Raw genomic sequence first — 27,852 nt, forward strand, 5'->3', positions numbered from 1 at the left:
CTAGGCCCCACACTTTTCCCAGTTAGTCCTAAGAAAAAACCCAGGTGGAAGACTTTGGGTCACAGAGATAACTACCTTCAACTCTACTTACATATCACCAATTCTGAGAACAACTCAACAGTTAAGATTCTTTTTTTTTTTTTAAGATTAATTTCTTATTCCTCCTTATTCTATTTCAGACCACTGGTAAAAGATACCAGAAGAACCATCTATTCAAGTCGAAATCTCTCTTTCCAAACAGGAACCACATTTAAGTGTATTTTACCACCTCTATTTGTGGAATGGATCCAGTAACCAGACATTCTAATTACATCCAAAATTAGTGTCTACACCAGCTAACTTTCACATATGATTACCAAATTTTATATAATATTTCTCTGTATTTAATGACTGCTTCAGTCTGCAAAATTCTGTGATTGGACAATGAATGAACACTTAGAGAACGATGATCCATTTTCTAGAGTACACTCAAAATGTTAAACTTTAGAGCAAAGCAAAATCTATGATAAAGTTGAATTCTGTTGATGGTAAGAGAGAGGTAGGTTAATAATTGCTGTCCTAAGATAAGCAGAATGCTAAGAAATAAAAATTGAGACCCAGCTGGAAAAAAAAAAATAAGTTGAACCTTCTAGCCCTGAGTTTCTAATGTTATGTGAGAATTATTAAAATGAGCATTACAAAACAGGGAAACACCAATGACCATTTCCTTCCATCCAGGATTATTAAATACATCATCTTCTTTCATACAACTCAGGTGGCATACGGCTACAGAGTGAAAATAAATGGACCCTGGACAAAAGGAATATTGGTATAAAGCACTGGTTCTTAACTGGGGGCAAATTTGTCCCCACCCCTCTGCCCCAGGGGAGAGATGGCAATGTACGAAGACATTTTTGGTTCTTACAATTGGGGAGAAGGCTCTACTGGCATCTAGTGAGTAGAAGCCAGAGATGCTGCTAAACACCCTATAATACCAGGACAGCCCTCCACAACATTATTGAGCCCAAAATGCTGATAGTATCAAGACTGAGAAACTGATTTAAAGGAACAAACTCCTACTAACAGAGAACACAAAACCTTTCAAAGCCTGACCAGGTAACACAGCCATAAGCTTAGAGTCCTAACATAGAAAAAGTGAATCCTTGGTAGACTAAAATCAAATATCCCGTGGAAAGCTGAAAATGCTGGACTGATTCCAGAGCTCTACCATCATTACAAGAATAGAAGAAATTTAAATGATCCACTAAACTGGTATGATGCTTTAAACCAGAAGCAAAGAGAGAATCCATTCCAAGAAGCATAAACCAAAGGCATTTAATATCAGCTAAATTTGCAGCAAAGGATGATTTAAGGAATGGTTTGAGAAAATATTTTGAACGTCCTCATACACCTTATCTTCCATTTTATAATGGCATGGATTATGGCTTTAAATCCATGAAAAGGATGCATAGAAGTCAATCAAATATTTGTTGAGTGGAACTGAATGTGAATTTTGTGTGAAATGGATACAGAAAAGCACCTTACATTTCTCTGAGGACTACCAGTGATTAAAAGACATTAAGAAACAAGGAGAAACAGAAAAAAATTAGTTTCTATACTGTAGAATTAAGAAAACAGAACAAAGCAACAAACACCAATACTGTAAGCCATTTTACAAAAAAAAAAAAAATCCATATGAAGTTATCCATTCACTATTGTATTCACTTCCAGAGTAACTTCTAGAAAATGGATCCATACATAGCAATATGGTTTCAAGCTTGTCTACTAGATGAAGTTCATATTACAAGTAAAGAAAATTGTCTTCCCTCACAGCTTCTAGGCCCTAAACATCAGCGCGGGGAAAGCTCACTGCTTATGGTTCACAAAAGAAATAACACAAAGGCTTTGAATGATAAGCCAGAGTGAAGATTTCTTCCTACCAGACTGTAAGGAAGAGCTGAAAGGAAGCTAAAAAATAGTGTTGGATTAATTTTTCCTTTTGTTTGTATATTTAGAATTGATTGTCGAAGCAGTGGTCCCTTTTGATCAGACTGGCTATGAGAAATCAGATGATTCCTATTTAAATGATAGCTGAAAACTTCTGAAACCCAAGACTACTTTTATAATCACTTTTTAAAAATGACTCTTCCTTCTTTGACTGATTTTACACAAGTAAATAGGGAAAGGAGAATCAATAGTCTCTGGTTGAGGGACTTTAGGCACAATTTGGCAGAGGGCCTCTGACTTTTCTGCAATCTATTAGTGATTTTGGTCACGGCCTCTTATGGACTTCATCTGGTTACTAACTACTATATCTTGCATTTTCCAAAAAGACTTGTTTTTTAATATGATAAATTCTAAGCTCTCCAACCAACTATTGCTTTGTAATCTTGAGCTTAAATTACCTAAAATGCTTCACTGAGGAGGCAATCCTCAAAAATATTGCGTTTGCCTGGGATCCCATAATGAAAACATCTCTTTTCTCTCTACGACCATTTACATAATTCAATTTAAGAGCTGTTTAACTTAGAACTTTTCTAAAAATATATTTTGAAATACTAAATTTCATTTATTGAAAGGTACCAAATCCAGTCTTTAAGTTCTCTACCCTTATAACAATCACTTCTCCCAAAGTAAGGGTCAACAGACCAAAGTTATTAGGGCAAATTTTGGCATATAAGAATGGCCAAGATTTAGGCTAGGAATTCAAATATAACTACTGCTTATATATATTTATTTATATAAGGAACTATAAACTAAAATGTGTGCCTAAGATCAGGTTCACATGAGTAACACGGCCATAGTTATTGGTCAAAGGAATAATTGTAACCGTCATTTTAACCACTGACCTGAATCACAGAATGACTGACTACGCAGTGACTAAGTGGCCACGTGTGTACACACCACCTAAATTCCAGTTAACAATACACACATTTTTGGAAAAACAAATAAGTAAACATAATATGGGGCTTAAAGCCTCCAAAATATTACTGTTTCCTTTTTCCTCCATAGCTTTTCCACCATGTCTTTAGAGTCTTGGTTCTATAGCTGCTGCTACATTTCCATGAGGAACTCTTCCCATCACCATGCTGCCTTTGGAAGCTAAGGCATGACACGTTTGTGCTTCTGAGTCATACAGAGATGGACCTTCAAGAAAGATGGCCTACAGATTCAAAAGTTAAGTATATATATTTAAATGCCTGGCCTAAAAAAACTTGAATAATGAACCACATTTTCTCCTTTGTTGTTAAAAATGATTGGTCTATGAAGGTTTCAGTAGATGAGATCACACAGTACATAACTGAGACTGAAGACAAAAATTGAAAATTTATAGTTTCTAAAAAGAGGACTACAACATATAAAGTTAGTGTTACCATTTGGGGGGAGAACTACTGAATAGGTTAAGAAAAAAATAGGAATCAGAGAATTGTTTATCTTAAGAACCTTTTTGCCCCACACAGAATCTTTAAAACAGACAATTATAACAAAACTTATCTATTGTTCTTAGGACTTTTAAATAAGTTAACACAAAGCAGAAAGCATGGTGTTAGTTTTCTTCTTCTTCGTCCCCTTTAATTACTGGGGTACCTAAAATGAAAAAGAAATTATTTATGGTCATTCTCAATGGATTGTTAAAATTCTAAATGAAAATATTTCCTGTTAACCTGAGAGGCTCTGAGATGCTGTGAAGTGTGCCATTATAAAAATAATTTCATAAAATAATCTCTTCAATTTCAATTTATCAAAAAACCTCTCAGGAGAATTCTCAAATGGATTAATGTAAGTACTTATGAATATTTGGCTCTCCAAAAGCAGAGTTGCAAATAAAATTGCCTACAGGTGCCAGGCAGAAAAATAAAGCCCTATACATACTAAAAACTTTGTAAGTTAAACACAAAGAAACACTCTTCATTTTTCACAATAAAATATGCAATCCCAGTATTGCCAGAAATCTGAATTTTTATGTTATTCCCCCAAGTATTAAACACTGGGAATAAACGGGGGGAAAAATAAAAAGAACCAAAGCATAGATAACAAAAATTATCTGCAGGCTCTCACTGGGCCAACAAGCACCCATTTCTGAGCTCTGGCATTTGAAGCCTGCCCACAATCTTACCCAGTCAACTATTCAGACTTAACTCTTTAGCCTGTCACATTCCACTCCAAATAAACTGATCAATTCATTGTCTCCCAAACTCATCTTGCACACTCTTACCACTGGACTCTTGGTTAACAAAGTTTTTCCCTTTTGGAATGCACTCCCCAAGTCTCCTTCCATCTAAACCCTACCCTTAATTAAGAAACAACTCCAGTGCCTCTTCCTCTGTGATCCTTCCTAAATGAACATTTATATTCTTTACGGCAGTGAGCAGTTTTTCTTCTCTGTACTCCCCACATGATCAAGTTGCTGAGGGTGGGGTGGTGATGGTGGTGAATGTTTTATTGAAGTATAGCATACATACAAAGTACACAAAATACAAAAAAAGTGTACAGATCAATAAACGTACACAAAGTGAACACATCTGGTAATCAGCACCCAGATTAGGAAGAGAACATTATCAGAACCCCAAAAACCTCCTCAGTCCCCCTTCCAGTTACTATTCCACCACAAAAGGTATAATCTATCCTAATACCTAACACCATCGGTTGTTTTGCCTGTTGTTGAAATTCATATGAATGGAATGATATCGCATACACTCTGTGTCTGACTTCTTTTGTTCAACATTATGTTTGTATGATTTATTTATATTGTGTGATGTAGTTTATTCATTCTCACTGCTGTTTCATATTCCATTGTATGAATATGTCATGATTTATTTATCTATTCTATTATTGATGGGCATTTGGAAATTTTCCCATTTATAGCTATTAAAATAGTGCTGTCATGAATGTTCTCATACATGTCTTTTGATAAACATACATACCCTTTTCTTTTGGGGTATACAGGTAGGAGAAAAACTGCTGGGTTATAAGGGATATTTATGTAGAGCTTTTGTAGATGGCGCCAGTTTTCTAAAGTGGTTATACCAAGTTACTTTACCATCCGGCAGATTATGAGAGTTCTAGTTGCTCCACATCCCACTAACATCTGGTATAGTCTATCTTTTTTATTTTAGCTTTTTAAGACCTCTCAGTTTTGCTTATAAGCAACAGAAGAGAAGAAAAAACAGGCAAGTTAGCAGCTGTGGCCATCTCTGTTCTGGTGTGTCCCACTGGTTTAGTATAGACTAAGGTAGTTCTTCTAGGGGCTATTCAGATTGACTGGAGGGTACTACTTGGTCCAAAAGGCTATGGTGTGGCTTGGTCTGTTTACATGAGGGGTTCTGTTACATTCTTAAGGAAAGGGATTCACTTCCTATGTGCAATTCTGAAGGAAGTAAAGACAAATGATTTCAAATGGTTTCTAGAATCCAGCTAAAGGTGAACATAAAAAGGCTGAAGTCCAAGACTCTAAGGTCTCTACTCTCTCTCTTTTTTAAAAAATTTTAATGTTTAATTGTGAAATAGTCATTCATACAAATACAATACAAACAATTTAAAGAGTAACAAAACCAAGGATTGTATACCCGCCACCCAATTTAGGAACTAGAACATTACCAGTATCTTAGAAACCTGTTTGCCTCTTCCTGATTATTCCTGTACCTCCCCACAAGAGGTAATCTACCATCTTTGTCATTTAACCCCTAGGTATGTATCTAGAGAAATAAAAGAACATTCTAGATGATTCCATTTATACAAAATTCTATAAAATACAAACTAATCTATAGAGACAGAAGGCAGATCAGTGATTGCCTTGAGAAGGACAGTGGCAAGGAACAGAGAGATATTACAAAGAGGCACAAGGAAATTTAGGGGGGGGGGTGATACATATGTTCATTATCTTTTTTTCCTCAGCTTTACTGAGATATGACTGACATTACATTGTGTAACTTTAAGGTATAAACATGATGATTTGATATACATATATATTATGAAATAATTACCAAAATAAGGTTAACACATCCATCACCTCACAGTTACCTCTATGTGAGTGTGTGATAAAAACTTTTAAGATCTACTTTCTTAGCAACTTTCAAGTATACAATACAGTATTGTTATCTATAGTCATCAACATACATGTTCACTGTCTTAATTGTAGTGACGGTTTCAAAGGTATATACATGTCAAAACATATCAAATTACACACTTTAAATTAGTGTATTAATTGTATGTCAATTACAAATCAATCAAGCTGTTAAAATTTTTTGGTGTAGGGAAAGAGCTACTTAAGGGCCTTTTATGTTAATACTTTTCAACTGGAGGACAGAAGAGCACAGCTCTTCCAGGAAGTCATATCAGAATCATCTGTAAAACTTATTCAAAATATATAGCTTTCCTTCACCCTCTCCCCAGAGATTCTGAAATATCCCTCCATAGGGATGCAGCGCTGCTTAAGAATGACCGCCACAGTAAGCTGAGCTGGATAAAAGGGTTGAGTATTGAACTTTAGATAGAAGTGGTAAGGGAGAGATGGAGAGACAGAACAGAAAGGATAGAATGGCAGGGCGGCAGGGGTGGTGAGGAGGGGAGAGAAGGGTTGAGGAACAAGGAAGCCTCAAGCATAGACAACTAGATCCTTTTGTTTTGCATTGTGAATATCAGTATGAGTATGGAGAGGAAGACAATAAGGAAAACATGCGATTGGCATATGGGATGATGATGATCACCACTGTGTAGCTGGATATTACTTATTTGTTTCTTCTAAATATTTTCCTCCCCACCCCACCAGGTAGGCTGGTCGGCTCTGTGCATCACTGCTTTAGGAACAGTGTAGGAAGCAGAGACAGACTGCCAGACCTACTGGCTTTTGTCTTTGAAAAGCCTAACAAGGTCACTGAGGAGACAGATTGTGAGAAGATGCAGAATGATGTGGAAAAGAAGGGGGCAATAGTGATTCTCCTCAGACTAAAAAGGTATTTCCCTGCGGTAGTAGAAAAAAGGGAAGTCTGTGGGTTCTGGTATAGCCAGAGTCCTGGTCTGGCTTCCTGGTAGCACTGCTGGGAAGAGGTAAGACCCAGAGAGGTCCCTGACTGTTATCATTTCCAGCTTTCAGATTACAAAAGAAAAGGTTTGGTAAGATTACTTAACTGGCACGATGACTAAAAAGACACTAAGTGGTAGAACTGGGACTTGAATCCAGTCAGCCAGGGATATCTACTGACAGTGACACCTATCTTAGATACTTGGAAACTAAAATTGGCGGGAGGAGAATAGAGAACACTACAATTTAGATCCAACTGTGAAAAAGCAACTACTTAACACTTATGTCTAATTAGTCTAAAAAATAATGCCTTCGTGACTTGAGAATAAGCCCAGCTTTCTTATAAGCTTTTGGTTTAGGGATGCTCTTATACCAGGCTAAATATCCTAGGAGTTTTTCATCTCACCCTGGCCCAAACCTTTTCATCTCACCCTGGACCATAAAATTTCCTGTGGACAGAGATTAGAGACAACCTATCATTTTCTTTAGTTTTCCTCCTTTTCATGATTCCATATCACAAGTTCAACTCTTATACCTAGAAAACATTTCCAAGCTGGCTCAGAGTCACTCACCGTCCAGCTTTTTCAGTTTGGGCACTCTCTTGGTTGCCTCTTCAATCCAATTCCCTTCAGCAGAATGTTTCTCTTCCAAGGGATTGCCTACAAATACCAGGTCTTCCAGGCATGGCAGTTCTGCCAGCTTCACAAACTCAGCTACAAGTACAAAGAATACATTCCACATTAAAATGGCAAGTTTTACTGTTACCATTTTTGAGGTTGAATTCCAATATCACTGTTTGTGACTATTCGGAACAATTTGTTGCTTAAGATTTTGAAGGAATTGAGGGAGGTTAGACCATCTGAAGTCATTTTCTGAAGACATTACGGAAAGGGGGGCAAAAAGAAGACATGCCTCTTCTACCTTTATGCTAGGCTAAGATAGGATAAGAAGAGGAAATGAGGTTCAGAATCAAAAAGAACAACAAATCATTCTCCAGTGACCGGTCTTTTCTTTGCTGTACTGCATCACTACGGGCTAAGCTAAACGGCTCTGTCTCTTCCTCATCTTTGAATTCTTAAAGCAACTCATTTGAGCCTCTACTGCAGAACTTCTCACAGTTTTATAATTATCAGCTTATTAACTAACCTTCCCCACTAAGCTGTGGACTGCTCCAGGGCAGGGATAGTGTCCTATTCAACTATGTTTCTCAAGAGCCTGGCATATAGTTCATGGCACATAACAGGGCTTTAGAAAATGTGGAATGAACAATGTACAATAAAAAACCCAAGCAATACAGATGTTAAATAAGTCTTCTGCCCAAGAATTGTTAAATTTAAACTAATTTCTTTCAGCCTTTGGACAATAATTTAAATTTTTTTCATGATTAACAGTACCAGGATCTATTCAATTATAATCATTCTAACTAAATATTGAAATGTAAATTTCATGCGTTTAGCTGAAATATAGGAACTCCTATAGCTATTTCCCTCTGTGCTTAGAAATAAATGTCCCAATTTTGCATCTTGTTCCCTATTGGGCTATTTTCTATAAACAAGAGGTACATGGTTACGAAAAGGCCAGCCTCAGCTTACCCCACTCTTTCACCAGGTTATTAGACATGTAGAGAATCTTCAATTTTTTCATTACATGGATCCCTTTCAACTTCTCAATAAAATTGTAGGAGATCCACAGCTCTTCCAACGTGTCTCCTACTGCCTCCTGAAAAAAGAAAGCAATTTGATTTACAGGCTTATTTTTAAGCTGTTCCTTCTGTCCCCTTCCTTATAAACATAAAGACAATGCCCTTTAGAGAGAACTGAGACCCACCTGTCCACTGGCAGGAGAGCTGAAGGCTGTGTGGGAGATTTTTCTCATTAAGAAAGCCAAGTAGAACATTAGCTTCCTCTCTTCAAACTGATCTGAACTAAGAATAGCTACTGAAATCACCAAGAGGGAAATAATAGCACTATTTTATCACTTTTATTGAATGGTATAGTTTTCAAATTACTTCCCTATACATTATATTATTTGATCCTTATGACATTTAAGATAGGCAAAGCAGGTTATTTGATTTCTATTATAGAGAGATTAAGGGCTTTTTCTAAGATCACAATACTATTAAACAGTACAGCTAGGTCTAAATTTCAGGGTTTTATTTTTTTCAATATTATGGAAACATTCAAACAAAAAACGTTGAAAGAATTTGATAGTAAATACCTATATATCCACCACCCAGATTCTACCGTTAATGTTTTACTATCCTTTTCCTATCATGTATCCGTCCATCTAGCCACCCCATATATCCATTAATTCATCTTCTTTTATATAAAATTCAGTTTAAAACCCAAAGTCTTTCCATCATAGTATAAAGGTTACATCAGACTGACTCTTAAATGATAGATATAATCAATGGTGGCACAAATATAGATATCAAATAAGTCTTCCGCCCAAGAATTGTTAAATTCAAACTAATTTCTTTCAACCTTTGGACAATAATTTAAATTTTTTTTCTTCTTTTATAGACATAAGACAATATATAGTGGTTATATTTTTAAACAAACAAACAAAAATACTGGGCAAGATCAATTAGTTGCTCAATCCCCTCCTTAACCCAAAAGAATTTACCAACAACCACATGAAGTCTAGAATGTGGGGTGCACATTTATGTCCTGGAAACTGTCCCTTTAAAGATATAGAGAGAATAAATGTACCCTGGATAAAAATCTTTAATGCATGCATTTTCAATACTGGTGGAACCAAAGGGAAAAACTGAGAATGGAGTGGCCTGGGTTAGTTCTGTGTCATCCTAACTCCCACAATTCATCTTAGTTCTGAGTAGAAGAAACAACAGTTTAGAGTAAAAGGAACTTAAATCAGTCCATCCTGGTGCTTTTATATATCAGAACTTTGTCATTTAGCCAATCCCCCTCAGCTAGTATTCTAATTAGTATATCATATATGTCTTTCAGAAGAGGGGAATCAATCTTCATATAATTTAAACTTTATTGCATCATTTTCATTGCACTGTATCTCACCCATCTCATGTATCCAATTCAGAAAGTGTGAGGTAGCACAAAAAATACTGACTAAACACTGACTAGAAGATTTAATCTCAATTCTGGGTTCTGCCACTTATTTAGGGTTGTTTTACATGTACAGAGGAGGATTCTTGGTCAATTTTCACACAACAGTTCTCCAAATAGCCAATTCGCTGAATTTACTTTTACTGACTTACTGAAAAATTGTTTTTAGATAGCATAGGATAGGATAGAAATTCCTTTATATATGGTAACTTTGAAGATGTCTGTAATGCTTTGTTTACTTATTTGAAGTGTTAATTTAGCTTTAGTTTAGTTTTCAGCCATTTGGATGCAGCTGTTTTGCCATAACCAAATTTCACTGCATTTGGGGACTTTTCTTTTCTTGCACATGTGACTTAGCAGAATGAGAATTTCTTGTGCATATTGACTTACAACTGCTGTATAGATTTTGAATGTCCAGGGTATAGTCCTATCTTCCAATACATTGTTGATCTATTCCACTATCTTTTGTACTTCCCTAAATATAAGGATTTGCTAACCAGCTCAAATTGATTACTATTTTTTTTTTTAAGATTTTATTGGGGAAGAGGAACAGAACTTTATTGGGGAACAGTGTATATACTTCCAGGACTTTTTTTTTTGAAGTCAAGTTGTTGTCCTTTCAGTCTTAGTTGTGGAGGGCGCAGCTCAGCTCCAGGTCCAGTTGCTGCTGCTAGTTGCAGGGGGCACAACCCATCATCCCTTGTGGGAGTCGAACCGGCAACCTTGTGGTTGAGAGGACGCGCTCCAACTGAGTCATCTGGGAGCTCAGCTCAAGGTGCTGTGTTCAATCTTAGTTGCAGGGGACACTGCCCACCATCCCTTGCGGGACTTGAGGAATCAAACTGGCAACCTTGTGGTTGAGAGCCCGTGCTCCAACAAACTGAGCCATCTGGGGGGGCAGCTCAACTCAAAGTGCCGTGTTCCATCTTAGTTGCAGGGGGCAGAGCCCACCATCCCTTGTGGGACTCGAGGAGTTGAACCTGCAACCATGTGGTTGAGACCCTACTGGCCCACGTGGGAATCGAACCGGCAGCCTTTGGAGTTAGAAGCACAGAGCTCCAACAGCCTGAGCCACCGGGCCAGCCCTGATTACTATTTTCACATGTTTTAATCATTTGAGAAGTGAGCAGTGCCTAAAATATGAAACTGACACTCTACAAAGATGGACTGGTAAGTCCCAACAGTGGGATGAAACAGCTGCAGTAACATTAACACTAAATAAAAATTTAAAGAAAATTTCAAAAGGTGTTGAAACCATTCCAAGCAACACAATTTTCTATATATTTATAAGGAGGTAGTAAAGACAAGATTTTGGTGAAACAACCTGGTGGTTCTTACCTCTGTAAAATGAGGAAGATGGCACATGAGAGATCAAGCAGCTTCGGTCAGGACACTTGTACTTGCTGTCCCACCTCAGCCTGGAGCACTTGTCCCTTGGTAAGCTCTATAGCTTACATCCTCACTTCCAGAGACAATTTCCCATCAATCTATGATCTCTTACATGCCTCGTTTTTCTTCACTGCATTCATCACCACCTGATGTATTACACAATTATTTTCTAGTCTCTCTCCCTCCACTGTACTGTAAGTTCTATGACAGCAAGACCTTTGCTTTATATTCCAGTGTATCTCTAGTGCCTAGAACAGTGCCTAGCTTAAAGTAAGCATTCAGGAAATATTATTGAATGAATTTGTTGAATGAATGAATGACAGAAAAAAAATGATCTTAAATATTAAGTAAAAAAAGAGAGAGCTGCAAAACGATCTGTATAGTATGATTTCATTCTTTACATACCCAGTGAAGAACAGAAAAAAGGCAAGAAAGATGTCAATCAAAATGTTAACAGTATTTAAATTGTCAGGAGCTTACAGGTTCTTTTTATAGTAGCTTTTCTATTTTGTAAAACTTCTGCAATGGACAAGTATTATTTGTACACTAAGAAAAAAAGTGAATGCTTTTTTAAAAGTAATAAATAGCAACATACCAGTCCATTTAAGTTCTTTATGTTGTTTCTTCCTAAAGACAATATCCTCAAGTTTTCTGTTATGGAAAAAAAGCAATTTTTAAATGAGAATCACATTACACAATTATAAATCTAGTAAAATAAAGCTTTAATCAATGTTATATAATAAATATCCTTATATAATAAGATTGTATTAATGAAAAGTGGTAATCAAGTAATAAATAACATTGACTTATCTAGCATCTAAGGTAAACACTACAATTCTAATTTCACATCATGCCAATATTAAATTTAAAAATGGTTACCTATTTGGAATTCATGGTCTTAATTTGCTGGCTAGTAAAAATATTATAGGGATAAAACAAGAGTAAAGAAGATTTGAACTTTACATTTGAGAGCATATATATTTCCAATCTCTTGTAGTATGAGGACTCACACTAGAAAACAGAAACATATTTATGTATAGTTCACCACATGCCACAAAAAAGTAGAAGTGAACTCAAATGAAATAGTATTTAAAAATTTTTTGTTTTCAATCTTTTAAATAATGAGATTGTGATTTGGTTTAACAGATGCCTATTTATATTTTTTACAAGAATGTTTCTATTTGTATATCTATAGACTATTTCTGGAAGAGAGAAAAGAAAGTAGAAACAGTGGTTGCTTTGGGGGAGGAACTGAGAATGTATGGTCAGAGGAAGACTTATTTTTCATTATAATCTCTTTTTAATTATTTGCATAAAACCATGTGCATGTATTATTTTTCAAAATTAAAAAAAGATTTCTAGAAAAACACAGGAAATCTCATTTCTGTTCTAAAAAACTACTGTGATTACTTATACATGTTATACAGTTTTCACAACTTAATTAAAATGAAATACAGTTAAAAATTCAGTTTCTCAATCACACTAGCCACATTTCAAGAGTTTAATAGCTGTGTGCGGCTAGTGGCAACTGTTTTGGGACAATGCAGAGTTCTTTTGGATAGCACTGTTCTATAATATCCATAATTCAATGGTTGAGAACACATATCCAATTAACTGAGTTCCAATCTCAACTCCATAGGGAAGCAACCAAACCTCTTTGAATCTGTTTCATCATATGTAAAATGAGGAAATACAATATCTATTTTATAAGCATGTAAGGATTAACTGAGATAATTGTCTAAAACATTAGCATAATGCCTAATCCATAGTAAGTACACAATAAATGTGTGTGTGTGTGTGTATGTATCAAGAATACAGTTATATAAATTTTGGTTTTAATTTAATTTAATCAATTATTTTAAACTCTTATGAGAAACATTTAACTTTCAGAACAAGGAATTTTACGTCTGATCTAATTCATGCAAAATGGTGTAACTATTGAAACAAGAATTGGGTCCCCCCAAAATTTGTATGTTGTAGTTCTAATCCCCAGGACCTTAGAATGTGATTCTATTTGAAGATAGGGTCTTGAAAGAGATAATTAAGGTAAAATGAGATCATTTTTGGTAAAATCCAATATGACTGGTACCCTTATACGAGGAGATTAGAAACAGAAACACAAAAACAGAGGAAAGACCATGTGAAGACAAAAGGAAAAGATGGCCATTCACAAGTCAAGGAGAGAGGCCTCAGAAGCAATCAATCCTACTGACATCTTGATCTCAGACTTCTAGCCTCCACAACTGTGAGAAAATACATTTCTGTAGCTGCGAGAAAATACATTTCTGTAGTTTAAGCCACTCAGTTTGTGGGATTTCTTATGGCAGCCCTAGCAAACCAAAAATCCATATAACTATAAATGTGTGAAAATTAAATATTTAAGAAAATCATATATATAATCAATTATTCGCTGAAGTTTCTTAATATGGAAAATTTACCGTTTTATATTTTTTCTATTTCATGCAGGATAAAAAGCTCATTCAAAAAGTTGTCATTAAAGATTTTAAAAATTCAAAAAAAAATTTATTCATTCAACACATAATTACTAACAGTGAATAATACAGATAAAAATTCCTGCTGTCATGGAGCTAACATTCGGTAGATAGTAAACAAAGTAAATATGTATATTAGATCATGACACGTGTAAAAGAGAACAAAAAGCAGATAAAAAGAATGAAATGTCAGGGGGTTTGGTAGCAGTTGACATTTTATTTCTTGCCTGCCCCCACCCCCCAGCTGTTGACATTTTAGATGGATGGTGACTTCTAAGTAAAGATTCAAAGGAAGTGAGGCAGCTAGCCATGAGGATTTCTGGGGAAGAACATTTATAAGCAGAGGGAACTTCAAGTATAAAGGCTTTGAGGCAGGACCACATCAGAAATATTCACAAAACACAAGAAGCTAGCTGAGAGAATAAAGAGGAGTAAGAGGAAATGAAATTAGAAAGATAATAGGCCTTATAAGGGACGTATGAGGGGTCAAGAAATTACTAAGGAGTTTAGCTTAGCAACTGGGAAGAATGGAGTTGTTGCTGAGATAGACACATAACAAGTTGGTTTAGCTGGGACTGGGGAAGGTGACCAGGCCTCAGTTTTGAGCATGCTAAGAATGAGATGTTTACTAGATATCCAATGGGAGTACCAGGCAACTGAATGTGGGAATCAGGAGTTCAGAGGAGAACCCTAGGCTAGAGATAAAAATTTGGAATCCATCTGCATATTGATGGAAAAGCCATTATCTGGAAGAGATAATCTAGGGAGTAGGTGAAGACAGAAAATCCAAAAACTGGAGAGATCCAAAAACTGAGTCCTGGTGTACTCCAACATTTAAAAGTTGGGGACATGAGCCTGGGAAGAAGTAGCCAGAAAGACAGGAGGAAATCAGGAGGGTACAGTGTTCTAGAAGCCACATATTAAAATTGCTTCAAAGAGGAAAGAAATCATCCACGTCAAAATATGCTGATAGGTCAACTAAGATGAGGACTGAAAAATTACCTCAGAAATTGGAGATAACAAATATATGCAGCTATTTCAAAGATAATATCTAACAATATATAAAGCTCCTTTTTCAAAAAGTGCACATGAAAATGGTACTGAAAGGCTAAAAAGATCTTATTGCCGTATAAGGAAATAAGTTATAATATCAAAGTTAATAGATTAAGTGTTCTAACATAACACAATTATGTATTCTCCATATTTTAAATGCTGTGTAAGTAGAGTACCATTAGAAGGGAAATGCTTTTTCTTCATACAAGGTCATGATGAAAATCAAAAAAGTGTCTTCAAGTTGTATGTTTATTTATTTAGTAAACTAGAGGAGTAAAGTATAATTTTTTTACCAAAAATACGAGGCAACAAAATATACTGTCTAATCTTTAATATGAGATTATTAATATTCACATTGTACAGCTTTTTAGTCACAGTTTGAAACAGTGATATCATGCAGTTTTCCAGTCACAGTTTTGGTATAATAAATATAAACTGCCATTAAGATTATTCTGCCTTATAAATCCCATTAAATAGGAATACCTATTTATTTCAGATCCTCTCACCACAGCATAAAAGTGTTCATGAACGGAAAAGGATGGGAGGCAAGCTAGAGTCATATATTCAATCCTTCATATGGATCACGTGGCTTCTTTTTGCCTCCTAGTCACAGATATACTGTATTCCCTGGTCATATACTGCAGAGGTACTATTTGTTACAAGCAGAACTAAAATGAGATGAGTCAAGTATAGTAAATACATGGTACAAATGCCTATATCCTCTCATTCTATGTATACGTCAGACATCAATAATTAATTGATCAAGGTACTCTTTCCACTGGATGTTGGGAACTCTTCTTAATACAATTATCCTGAGACTCATCACCCATTGACCAAAATTAGAATGTGAGTTAAAACCCATTGGCAGTCCTACACAGAAGGTTATCCATTTTCACTATTGTCAGTGCATGTTTTTATGAAAAGAAAAGCATGTTATCTGTATTGATAAATATTGTTATCAATTTAGTCTCACGTAAACAAGTTATTTCAATCACGGACAAAGCAAAGAATAAAATGAAACATTTCAAATTGATGAATGAGTCACTGAGAAATTGGAATAGATTGAGTCACCTTACAGCTCTAACAGTAAACACTTCGTCTCCAGTACAACATAAATTCTCAATGCCAACTCTGAGTAAGGTATGGGGGAACATGGAGATTTGGAATCGAAGATAAAATGATTAATAAGACATGATGCTTACCCCCAAGGAGCTCATTATGTAGAGACAGAACATATCCTCACTAACTATAAAAATGACTAATATTCCTTCAGCATTAATATGTACCAGGCACTATTCTAAATCCTTTATATATACTAACTCTAATATTCACAATAACTATATGAAGTAATTATTATTATAATCCAAGATGGACTGTTATAAATGTTCCCAAAGAAGGAGTAATTATGATGATGGAGATTAGAGACGTCTTTAGAGGAAGAAATGACATTTAAACTTAGCATTCTTAATCTTAATTTTGCTTCTTGTAGGATTTTTCTGTTAGAGGAAGGGGCTGTTCTCAATGAAAAGCACTGCATTAACAAGTGCACAGTCATAAAAAAGAATGATGTGTTTGGGTGTAAATAGAGTGGTACAAGCTTTTGGATGACTTTCAGTGTAACATTGAGGCATTTGGTCTTTACTAGGCAAAGAAGAGCCATAAAGGTCTCTGATCTGGACATATGATAATAATATTTTTAGGAGGAAAACTCTGATATCAGTGCTGAAAGTCAACTGAAGAGCAGAAAGATGAGAGACAAGGAGATCAATTAGGAGGCGATTACAAAAGTCTTAAGGCAGGGCTTTTCAAACTGTGTGAAATCAACTTAGCGAGTTATGACAAGCATTGAAAAAAGAAAGTTAAATTAAAAAATTTATACTGGAACCTATGCTATAAGCGTAAATATTGCTTAACCAATTTTATTCCAATGCATATGTATGTGTATATATTTGATATGTGTATTCATATGAATATATGTACTGAGTCATAAATTCAAATGTATTTCTTACTGTGGAAAGTGGTCAAAAACATTTGATAAACACCATCTGAGAGAGAGAGATGATTAGGGTCTAAATAAAGCTATAGCTCCTGGAAAATGGAAAAGTAACAAGTTATTTAAGAGCTTTTTCAAAGAGTAGAGTTAACAGGACTTAGTGATGAACTTGGATGTATGGCTTGAAGGAAGTAAAGGGGGAGTATGGTAAGCTAAATGATGGCTCACCAAAAAATACGTACATCCTAATCCCTAGACCCTGTGAGTGTTACCTTATATGGGGAAAAAGTATTTTGCAGATGTAATTTAGTTAGGGAACTTAAGATAGGGCGAGTAGCCTCAATTATCCAGGTGTTCCCTAAATGCAATCACAGGTATCCTCAAAAGACAAAGACTTGACACAGACAAAAGAGGAGAAGGCAGTATGACCATAGAGGCAGAGATGGGGTGATGTAATCAAAGGCAAAGAATGTGGCAGCCATCAGAAGCTAGAAGAGACAAGGAACAGATTCTCCTCCCCTAAAACCTCCAGAGGGAGGGTGGCTCTGTCAAAACCTTGATTTTGGCCCAGTGAAACTGATTGCAGACTTCTGACCTGGAGAGCTATGAGGGAATAAATTTCTGTTGTTTTAAAGCCACCAAGTTTCAGCTGCTGTAAGAAACCAACACAAGGAGTCAGAGGCCTTAACAACGGGGTAGGTGGCGATGTCAGAAACAAAGATGAGGAGCACAGGAAAAACAAGGATGGTGAGGAATTTAATTTTAAATATATCAGCTATGAAACAGACAAATCTGGTCAAAAATATATAATAAGAAATCTGATTTTTTAATTTAAGATACCTCAATTCTAACTCTATAAAAGCTTTTAAATGTCCAGGTCTCATGTATCTGTTTTTTTGGATAATCAAACTTAAGATACATGGTTTATATATATTCTCTCTGTCATCTGACAATAACTGTGGTTAAGACAGGTGCCTCACCCAAAAAAACTTTAATTAAAACAAACAAATAAACAAACAAACAGGTGCCAGCTTCTGGGATAGTGTCTCCGGAATGTTATTTCCAATAACTAGAAAATTGAAGAACCATCTGTTATAGTGGATCACTTACTTAAGCCATTCAGGTTGGCAATTTTTTCAATGCAGTTTGTAGACAGTGAAAGCTTCCTTAAAAAGAACAAAGAACAACTTGAATTAATATGACAAAACTTTAAATGGTATATCAGAAATTATTTCTCAAGTGCCTACAGGAGACGATATTTAAGTCATACTTCATTTTGACGCTGGCTCCTGTTTTCCCCCCTCAGACATGGCATGTACTCCTTCATTTTGAAATCTTCATACTTTTTTTCTGATTACAAAAGTTAATATACACCCACTGCAGAAAATTCAATAGAACCTTTTTGAGGGCAATTTGGTGTTATCTCTATAATATTTTAGTGCATGTTTACTTTAACCCAGTAATTCATTTCTAGGAATATATCTTATTGAAATACTAATAGAAATGTCAAAAGATACATGAACTAGATTATTGATTGTATTATTGTAAGAGAAAAAAAAATGGGGAAAAAATCTATAAACATCCATCAACTGAGGAATAGATAATGAAATACTATGGTGCCACTAAAACAAATGAGATTGAGCTATAGATGCCAACTTGGGAAGCGTCCATGATATGTTATTAAGTTTAAAAACCATCTAGCAGAACAATACATTTTATATGATCCTCTTTTGTAAAAAGCAGGAATATATATATATACACACACACACACACACACACACATATGGAGATACTTATTTTCTCATGTGTTAAATCATTCAGAAATGTATAAGAAGTCATATGTAATCCTCACTACCCCACACATTCCCCCAGAGATACTTTTTGTTTTTTTTTAAATTGGGTAATGTTGGGTAACTGTTTCTCCAGGGCCCATCAGCTCCAAGTCATTGCCCTTCAATCTAGTTGTGGAGGGCGCAGCTCACTGGCCCATGTGAGAATTGAACCAGCAACCCTGCTGTTCAGAGCTTGTGCTCTAAACAACTAAGCCATCTGGCCCCCACCCTGAGATGCTTTTAATAGTTTGTATATATCTACCTAGATTTTTCTGTACATACTTTAATTATATAAAAACAAATTTTTAAAGGGAATACAATTACACATTCTTAGTCTTCCTTTCTTGACAAAATGTTTAATACTTAGCAAATTTTATGCAAAAAATATAATAAAAGCTAATTTTATTGAATTCTTAGTGTGTTCCAGTATTCTAAGTACTTTAAATGTATTAACTATTTTAACCATCATAACAATCCTGTGAAATAAGTATTATTATTACCCATATTTTACAAATGAGGAAACTGAGGCACAAAGATTTTAAAGAATTGCCTACTATTACATAGCCTGAAAGTGGCAGAGCCAAATTTAAAACCTCCAAAATTTGACTCAAGAACACATGATCATATCCTTTCTGATTTGTCTTGAAGAGGAATTATTCATTTTTTTATTTGAAACAGAAACATCAATTACTGTTTAGTGTAAATTATTGATCAAATCCGCATATTTTCTAGTCATCCTTTACTCCCGAGAACTACTAGTGAAAAATGTAGCTTCTTAAATCTGAGAATATGGTCGGGGAATAATTCTTTCATTGTTGTTTGGACACTTGCCCAAAGAGATTGTCAGGTAAAATATGAACAGGTTCTCTTTCTAAGCAGTTTCCAAGGTACTTCGGTACAGGGTACAAAAACTTCTCAAACGTTTGTCTTTGAATTGGCTTTATGATAAAAATACATATGACCACTTTGAAATAATGCTCTTGGAAATCATGTTTTTGAAGCCAAAAAAAAAAAAAATCAAAAAAATCTAAGGTGGATTTGTATGTAACGTAATGTGCTATCATCAGAAAGGACAAACTGCATACAATAACTAAATATGTTTGTTTTTCACTTTAATTCCAAAGACAGATATTAGTCTAATACACAGGTTCACAAATATATGTCTAAGAACCACCCAAGTTGCTTAGCATAAATACAGATTCCTAGATTTCATCAATAGATATTCTGTTTCATGAACGTGGAGTGGGGTTTATCTTCTGTATAAGGAGATTCTCATGTAGGTAGTCAGGGGAACAGAGAGAGAAGAAATCAGAAAGAACCTCAAGTGATTCTATAACATTCTATAGCCCTGACAAGAGATATTACTGCCTGAGAGCATGGTTACCAGGTGTCATGGGATAACTGCCACAGAACCCTGATAAAAAGCATGTACAGTATTTAGAAAATAATTTAAAATAATTAATACAGATCTGATACTTAAAATCATAGGAAAATAGGATTACAAAATAATAAGTGTAACTTGGTCCCAATTACAAAAAAATTAGAAGGCTCAACATCAAAATGCTAACAATGGGTCTCAAAAGGTGGTGTAATTCTGGTTGATATAAATTCCTTTTCTGTGCTTTTTATATTTTCTAGATGTTTTACAATGTATTTTTATAATTTGAAAAGTTTTTTTTAAAACAGTACCTCTTAGGCCTCTAGTAAATATAGTACTGACTCTAATGGATAATTTTATAAGAGAAAGTACTAAATTTGATGATGGAGTAATAGTCTTATTGTAATATTTAGCTTCTCCCAAGAGACAAGGAAATTTCTATTTTTCTGGCAGATCATAAAAATCGTACTGCAAAAAAATATTGTATTGTTCAGGATTACTCTATTAAAAATCCTATAAACCAATAATCTTTTCTTGCCAAACATAAAGGAAGAATTAATTAAGTAAAAAAAAAAAAGAAAGAAAGATCACAAAAAAACACTTTTTCAGTTTGTCTTTAGAAAAGGAAGTGAACCCTAACAGCAGTACTAGAAGAATGAACAAAGACAAGAGAACTTACTCGCAATTAGCAAGCATGGACAAGGATGCATCCATCTTCTCTATAGGGGGAATCTGGGCGTAAAGCTTTATCTCTTTGGCTTCCGATGGCTTCTGACTGGTTTTCTCTTCCTGTGATAAAAATTAATTTGTAAGAAAATGATCCCTGATTGTAATGTGGAACTAAAGAAGGCCAGAATTTCTCAAAGCTTTTCAACGTTTATTTCAAAACAATTGTTAGAATTTAATAATTCTGTGTACTCTTTACGGTTCACTTATTGACACTTACTTACTGACCCTGATAACCAGGCTTCTGTTCATGCATGGCTGACTCAGATAATTCATTGTTAGGTCCCAACCAAAGGGAAAAAAGGAACAAATAAAATAACTTTAATTTGTGTAATATTTAAAATCCGTTAAGTGTCTAACAATTAATAAACAAAAAACACAACAACAAAAACATTTTCCTGGGAAGAATTCCTTGTCCCTAAACAACCGTTCCTTAAATATCAGATTCAGACTGTACAATCAACTGTTTTGTCATCACGTCTTTCTTTTTCTATACACAGATCAGTCTGAGCTAGAACCCCAAAACACGAAGAATTTTGGAAGATACTGTCTTTGCAACACAGCTGAGGTCAAAACTATCTGCTCTATAATAATTTACAACTGAAGTCTACCTTAGAATTTAATTTTGGTACTAAACACACATTTCAAAATTTAATTACCAGTAGAGCAGCTCCCGCAGCTCATGCTCTGGCCCATCTCGGCCCAGAGTGGACAGAGAGAGGACATCAGCCCCCTTGGCTTCGGCTAGAGGGGAGAGGAGCTGCACGTTCTCCTGGGTCTGACCACCTGCAGGAGGCTCTGAACCTCTTTCAAGAGCATCTGGAACAACAGATGGCTGCGTACCATCTCTGGATTCTATTCCTCAACAAGCAAGACCTGCTCACTGAGAAAGCCTTGCTGGAAAATCAAAAGTTAAGGACTCCTTTCCAGAATCTGCTTGCTACACTTTTCCTGAGGATGCTACTCCCGAACCTGAACCCGGAGAGGACCCACGTGTGACCCGGCCCAAGTACTTTATCCATGATGAGTTTCCAAGAATCAGCACTGCCAGCGGAGATGGACACTACTCCTAGCCCCACTTCACCTGCACTGTGCACTGAGGACACTTGCCATGTATTCAACGCCTGCTGTGATACATCCAGCAGAGGCACCTTTCTCGGTACAAGCTGCCCCAAAAAGGGAACCCCCAAGTTTAATTAAAGCCTAAAGCACAATTAAAAGGGAAACCCACCATAGGGCATCACCCCATAGGGCATCAGTTAATCACCCACCATAGGGCATGATTAACAAAGCAACTTTTCCTTTCCCCCTTGAGTGATTTTGTGACCTCCCCTTTTCCCTTCAGCTTGCTTAAATATTCCAAATTTAGAAAGCTTAAGGCGGCCTACAGAAAAAAAATGGCCACAAAACTTCACTATCTCTTTAATAAAATAACAGCAGCAAACAGAAATAAATGAAATAAATATTGTGCAGCATTTAAGAAGTCAAAATTAAACGTGAGCAAAAGAATTTGATTACCGGTATATGCTGCCTAGTAATATTTTCTAAGTACCTTAATATTCAGAGTTAGTTCTAGCTCTCCAACAAAACAGGGAGCTCCTAAAGCTCAAGGACCATTTCCTTTGCTTTCTCTATAACCTGGTGCAATAAGACACAAAAGAGGCTTCTTTTAAAAAATCAAATCATAACACATCAATAACAGAAAATATGCAATCAATTGAAAAAAAGAAAACTAATACACATCCACTCAGTACTTATTTTTGTGCCATATTACCTGTGTAGGTTCATGTATCCACCACCACAGTCAAGATAGCTAAAGAGCTCCAATACCACAAAGATCCCTTGTAGTGAATGATCACTTTTAAACAACTATCCAAAAATTCTCCTTGTATGATTAAAAGAAGTAAAAACTCATATGCTTACCCATCTGGCTAGGGCTTCTTTGATTGTTGTTGCTTTTGCCTTAAAAAGAGAAGGAAAAACAAGGCTGTCTTTATTGGTGTAATTTGTTGATTCAATTCTCATGCAATAATTATTAGCCTTGGTATCTACCATTAAAAAGATTAACTTCTTTCTTTGGGACTTTCTATACAAAGAGAGTGTTTTAATTTTTTGAAATACAAATGATTTATTTAAATACCTCTCCAAGAAATTAAGGAAATCATGATGCAATGCCCATATATGTCACTCCTGCTTGGATTACAAAAAATATATAGCTTTCAACACGTGCTATTAAAATATATCTTATTTCATTGATTCTAAGATCTACATCTTCTTTTAAATTTTAACATCTTTGAAATTTGGATTCATCTTACAACCAGGAATAATTTATATTTTATTTCATATACACATATTCCTTTTTTTGTTTGCAAAGGATGACATATGATAAAAGTCTATATACCTAAACATATTTTTAAAAACTCTGTCAATAAGTACAAAATAAAAATTCTAAGTGATAAGAAGTAATTTATCATAGTTTAATTCCAACTTCTTATTTTTCTTTCTTAGAACATAAAATAATGTTGTACCTTCTAATCAATAGTATCTTAGATTCAATTTATTGATATTTAAAAATTTAAAGGTGAGCAAAGGAAGACATCCTTTGAATTATTGCTAGAGTTCATAAAAAAGAGAGAACAAACAAAAACGAACAAACAAAAAGTTTTAAAAGTACATAGTATTATATTTAGAAAGTAAAGACATTAATAAATAACCCTTGGGTTAAAAGAAAATTATACATTAAAGTAAAATAATGAAAGACAAAAATGGTCAAAATTTGAGAAATACTTATAACACTTAAAAGGAAACATAACTTCAAATACATTTATTTGAAAAGAAGAGAGAACAAGAGACAGAAAACAAATTAAGCTAAGCAGTCCAGGTATTTGAAAAAGTGCATGATTGCAAACCCAAAGAAGGCAGAAGGAAATACAAAAGAAGAAGTCAATGAGAAACAGAATAAGGGAGGAAAGAGATTAATAAAACTAAAAGTTGGTTCTCAAATTTCTGGAAATCCTGAATGAGCAAAAAAGACAGATATACAAATTAAAAATATACACTGAATAAGGGGAAATAACACACATACCACAGAGATTAAAGAAATAAAATATTATAAGCAAATATATGGTAATAAGTTTGAAAACCTAAACAAAGTATGCATTTCTAGTAAAAAACAGAGAAGTGCTAGAACTGTCACAAGAATCAGAAAATTTGAATAGACCAATTTAAAACATTAAAATGATAATCAAAGAGATTTACCCTCATCTTCCTCTCCTAAAGCTCCAAGCCTAGATAATTTTACAAGTGAGTTCTACCACGCTTTCGAGGAATAGATACTCTCTGTTATACAAGTTGTTTCAGAAACCAGAAAAAGAGGGAAAGCTGCCAACTTATTTTATGAGGCTAGAATAACTTGATGCCATAGCCAGATAAGGAGTCCTCTTTACTTCTCAACACAGATTTGAAAAGCCTAGATACAATACTAGATCTCCAAACCAGTGGTGTATAATGACCATGATCAAGAATGGTTTATCCCAGGAAAATAAGGATTGTTTAACAACAGAAAAAATCTATAAATGTAAATAATGTATTAATAGATTAAATGGGGGAAATCACATTGATTTCAATAAGTGCAGAAATATCACTTGATAAAGTTCTACATTTGGTATTAAAAGCTCTCAACTAAGAGTTTAAGGGAAATTCCTTACTTGATAAAAGCTACATACCAAAAAGCTATAACAAAAACTATACTTAATGTAGAAATTCATTCATTTCAGCAAATATTCACTGAGTATCCATTATATACCAAACATTCTTCTACATGCTAAGGATATATCAATGAACAAAACAATGATCCATGACTCTACGGAACTTTCATCTAATGGGCAGGAGACAAATGGTAAGTAATATAATTTTAAAATAAATAAATTATACAGTATATTAGAAGATGACAATTACTAAAGAAAAAGGAAATGATGAGCTGGTAAAGGGTATCAGGATATGTGCATATATGTGTGGATGTTTATCTTAAGTAAGGTGGTCAAGGTGAGCCAAATTGGGAAGGTAACATTAAAAGTGTTCTAAGATCCCAAACATATCAAGAATGTCTGCTATCACTGCTACCATTTAACATGGTACAAGATATCTTTATCAATGTTATAATAAAGAGAAATACAAATTGGGATAATTAAAAGGAGGAAACAAAACTATTTGCGGATGATCCTCTATGTAGAAAACACAACAGAATAAACTGACAACTATTAGAACAAATGCAGTTCAGCAAGTGAAGAATACTGTTGATGAAGTAAACAGAAAAATTGGGAGAAGATATTTTCAATGTAAAACCAACAAAGGACTAATATCTAGATATATAAGGAACTCCTACAATTAAAAAAAAATTGGAAAAGTTGGCAAAAAATACAAACAGAAAATGAAATCCAGATGACTAACAAGAATATCATGAAGTATTCAAATTCATTAAAAATCAGAGAAATGCAATGGAGTTTCCATGGTATAAAGGGGAGCACTCTGGACTCTGAAAATCAGATAAATGCAGAGTAAAACAATGGACTACATCATCAGATTGGCAAGAGTTAGAAAGTTGGTGATAATGTAAAGAAATGGGAACTCTCATGCATTACTGAAGGAAGTAAAAACTAGTAGAGCCATTCTGTTAAATGACAGTGCCTAGGTAAATTAAGTGCATAGACCCCCATGACTCCACAATCCCACTCCTGGTTTTATTTTCCAGAGAAATCCTTGCATGGGTCCATAAAAAGACACATATAAAAACACTTTCAAGTTGGAAGCAATCTAGCTGTCTATAAATTGGTTTATAAGGTCACTAGTTCCCATATAGATAGCAGTAATCAAAAACTGAAAGGCCTAAAAAACAGTGGACATCATTAATAGGTAAAGCTGGCCATATAAAGAACCTCTACTTGGCTCTAGAAAACTGTTGGCAGGTGAGACTTGGGACAAAAATTACCCTAGTATCAGATTTCTTCAAATATGAACACTCCATTAATTGAAAGTAATATCCTTATTTTATGTACCATCAAGAAAGATGTTGCTTGACCACTGCACTGTGTACCTGAAGCTGAAACTGAATAATATTGTATGTCAAATATAATTCAGTATATATAGTCATGGGATATGAAGTATAGCATAGGGAATAGAGTCAATGGAATTGTAATAGATATATACGATGTCAGAGGGCCAATAGGTTGAGGAAAGGAGGTTATCACTATAAGAGAGGTGAAATGTCTAACTAGTGCATTGTTTTGTACACCTGAAACTAGTTAAAAAAAATGTATTTGAAAAAAGAAAAGATGCTGCCAATTATATGACACCTTCATTTTTCAGTAATACAAAATTGTGGAAAAAATGTATCTGGTGGTGAAATATAGTACTTCTGATTTTTCAGAGAAGCCAGAAATCTGGGTTTTGATGTGAAACATGATCATTTTTAAGATACTAGAAGCTAATTTTTTTAAACTAAGAAACTATGTGGGCCTGTATTTCTGGAAGGCCCCAGAACTAATGGTTTGTAGCCTCAGCTAGCTTCATCTAATTACTGGTTCTGATTCTTTATTTGAAGATTTTCAATAATTGTCATGGTTAATGCTTTCAGAATTATTTAGAGCTGATTATTTCTTCACCTAAATATAAACCTAGAGAACTTTTTACTTTCCTTGACAGTGATTTTGGCTACATGACTGTAGAATAATGTAAGGAAAGCAGGAGGAAAAGTACTTTTGATTGAGGGTGGGCATGACTTCATCATTTCAATTTCTTGGACTCAATTTCTGCTCACTAAATCGCATTGGATCACAAAAAGAAGACAACTAATTATACTTATTCTTCTTAAACATCTCCATCCAGCAGGTCAATCACATACTTTGCTAAATAGTTTTGGCTGGGTCTGTAACTAACCAACAACATCCCTTTTCAAACTACTAGTTGGAACTGTCAAGTATGTAAGCAAAACAGTGGGTATTTTAAGTAGGAATTGAGGAGCATCACTAGGTAAAATCATTACTTCATAAAGGGCTTTGATTGGATAGACCGCTGATAGATTTCAAACCAAAGGCAGTATTTCTCAAAGTGTGGTGGGGTGCCCTCCAATTTTAGAATAACTTGAGGTGCCGTGTCGAAATGCACATTCTTGAACCCCCCATCATATTAAAAATTCATAATCTGCATTCCAACAAGCTCATAGTACTTAACGCCAACTAAAATACCTATGGTATACTGAAATTTTAGAAACGTTATCCTAATGCATTCTATCAGAGTGGGTTTTACAGTGCTACCTAATAACTGCACTCACATTCATTCAGAGGGCAACCTGGGCACATCACAAGTTTCCAATACTGCTGTAATCGAGGTTACTTACACACATTCCCCTCGTAATCAGCTCTCCCCTCCATCTCGCCAGGGGGGGAATTACTTCTATGTAAAGTGATATCCTTATTCACACTCTTCCCTTCCATCACCTTTCCCACTCTAATCTGCTGTTTTTCGAGAATTTCTAGCTATTTGCTCTCCCTTTTCTTTGCCAGAGTCCCTCCACATTAACCCAACCTCTAATCCGCGCCAAGCCGCCCTCACCCCAGACCACCCGGTGCCAGGGCTTCTCTTTCGCCCCAGGCCCCTGACTCCACGGAGCCACCATCAGCTACTCGTTCCCTTCCGCTGTTCGAGGACACCCTCCGCCCTCCCAACTCTCAACACGCCACAGTCACCCTTTCCACTTCCAATCTCTTCTCAGCTCTGGCTACGAGGCCTGAAAGGTACTCACCATTCCGGCGGTTGCTACTGTCACTGCTCTGGTTGCTAGGGCCCGCCGAGGTCACTGCGCGTGCGCACTTCTTGGAGTTCTCCGCGGATCCCTATCCCGGCAGCGGT

At 35.3% G+C, this 27,852-nt stretch overlaps 1 protein-coding gene across 1 annotated transcript; it reads right to left on the bottom strand.

Moving 5' to 3' along the window:
- Positions 1 to 127: 127 nt before the first annotated feature.
- Positions 128 to 27,852, bottom strand: DNAL1 (dynein axonemal light chain 1). Its single transcript, XM_019733637.2, has 8 exons — positions 27,746 to 27,852; positions 22,870 to 22,908; positions 20,900 to 21,009; positions 18,121 to 18,176; positions 12,068 to 12,123; positions 8,593 to 8,719; positions 7,573 to 7,713; positions 128 to 3,567 (listed from the first exon to the last, which is right to left on the bottom strand). The coding sequence occupies exons 1-8, from the start codon at positions 27,746 to 27,748 to the stop codon at positions 3,527 to 3,529; spliced, it is 573 nt and encodes a 190-aa protein (XP_019589196.1). The 5' UTR covers positions 27,749 to 27,852; the 3' UTR covers positions 128 to 3,526.

This window comes from Rhinolophus sinicus, linkage group LG03, assembly GCF_036562045.2.
Source record: "Rhinolophus sinicus isolate RSC01 linkage group LG03, ASM3656204v1, whole genome shotgun sequence".
Lineage (NCBI taxonomy): Eukaryota > Metazoa > Chordata > Mammalia > Chiroptera > Rhinolophidae > Rhinolophus > Rhinolophus sinicus.

Coding starts and splice junctions, on each gene's coding strand:
- DNAL1 (XM_019733637.2), bottom strand. Junction 21,010..22,869: donor AAGAAGCCCTAGCCAGATGG/GTAAGCATATGA, acceptor TTTTTATCACAG/GAAGAGAAAACCAGTCAGAA. Junction 8,720..12,067: donor TAAAGAACTTAAATGGACTG/GTATGTTGCTAT, acceptor TTCTTTTTTCAG/GAGGCAGTAGGAGACACGTT.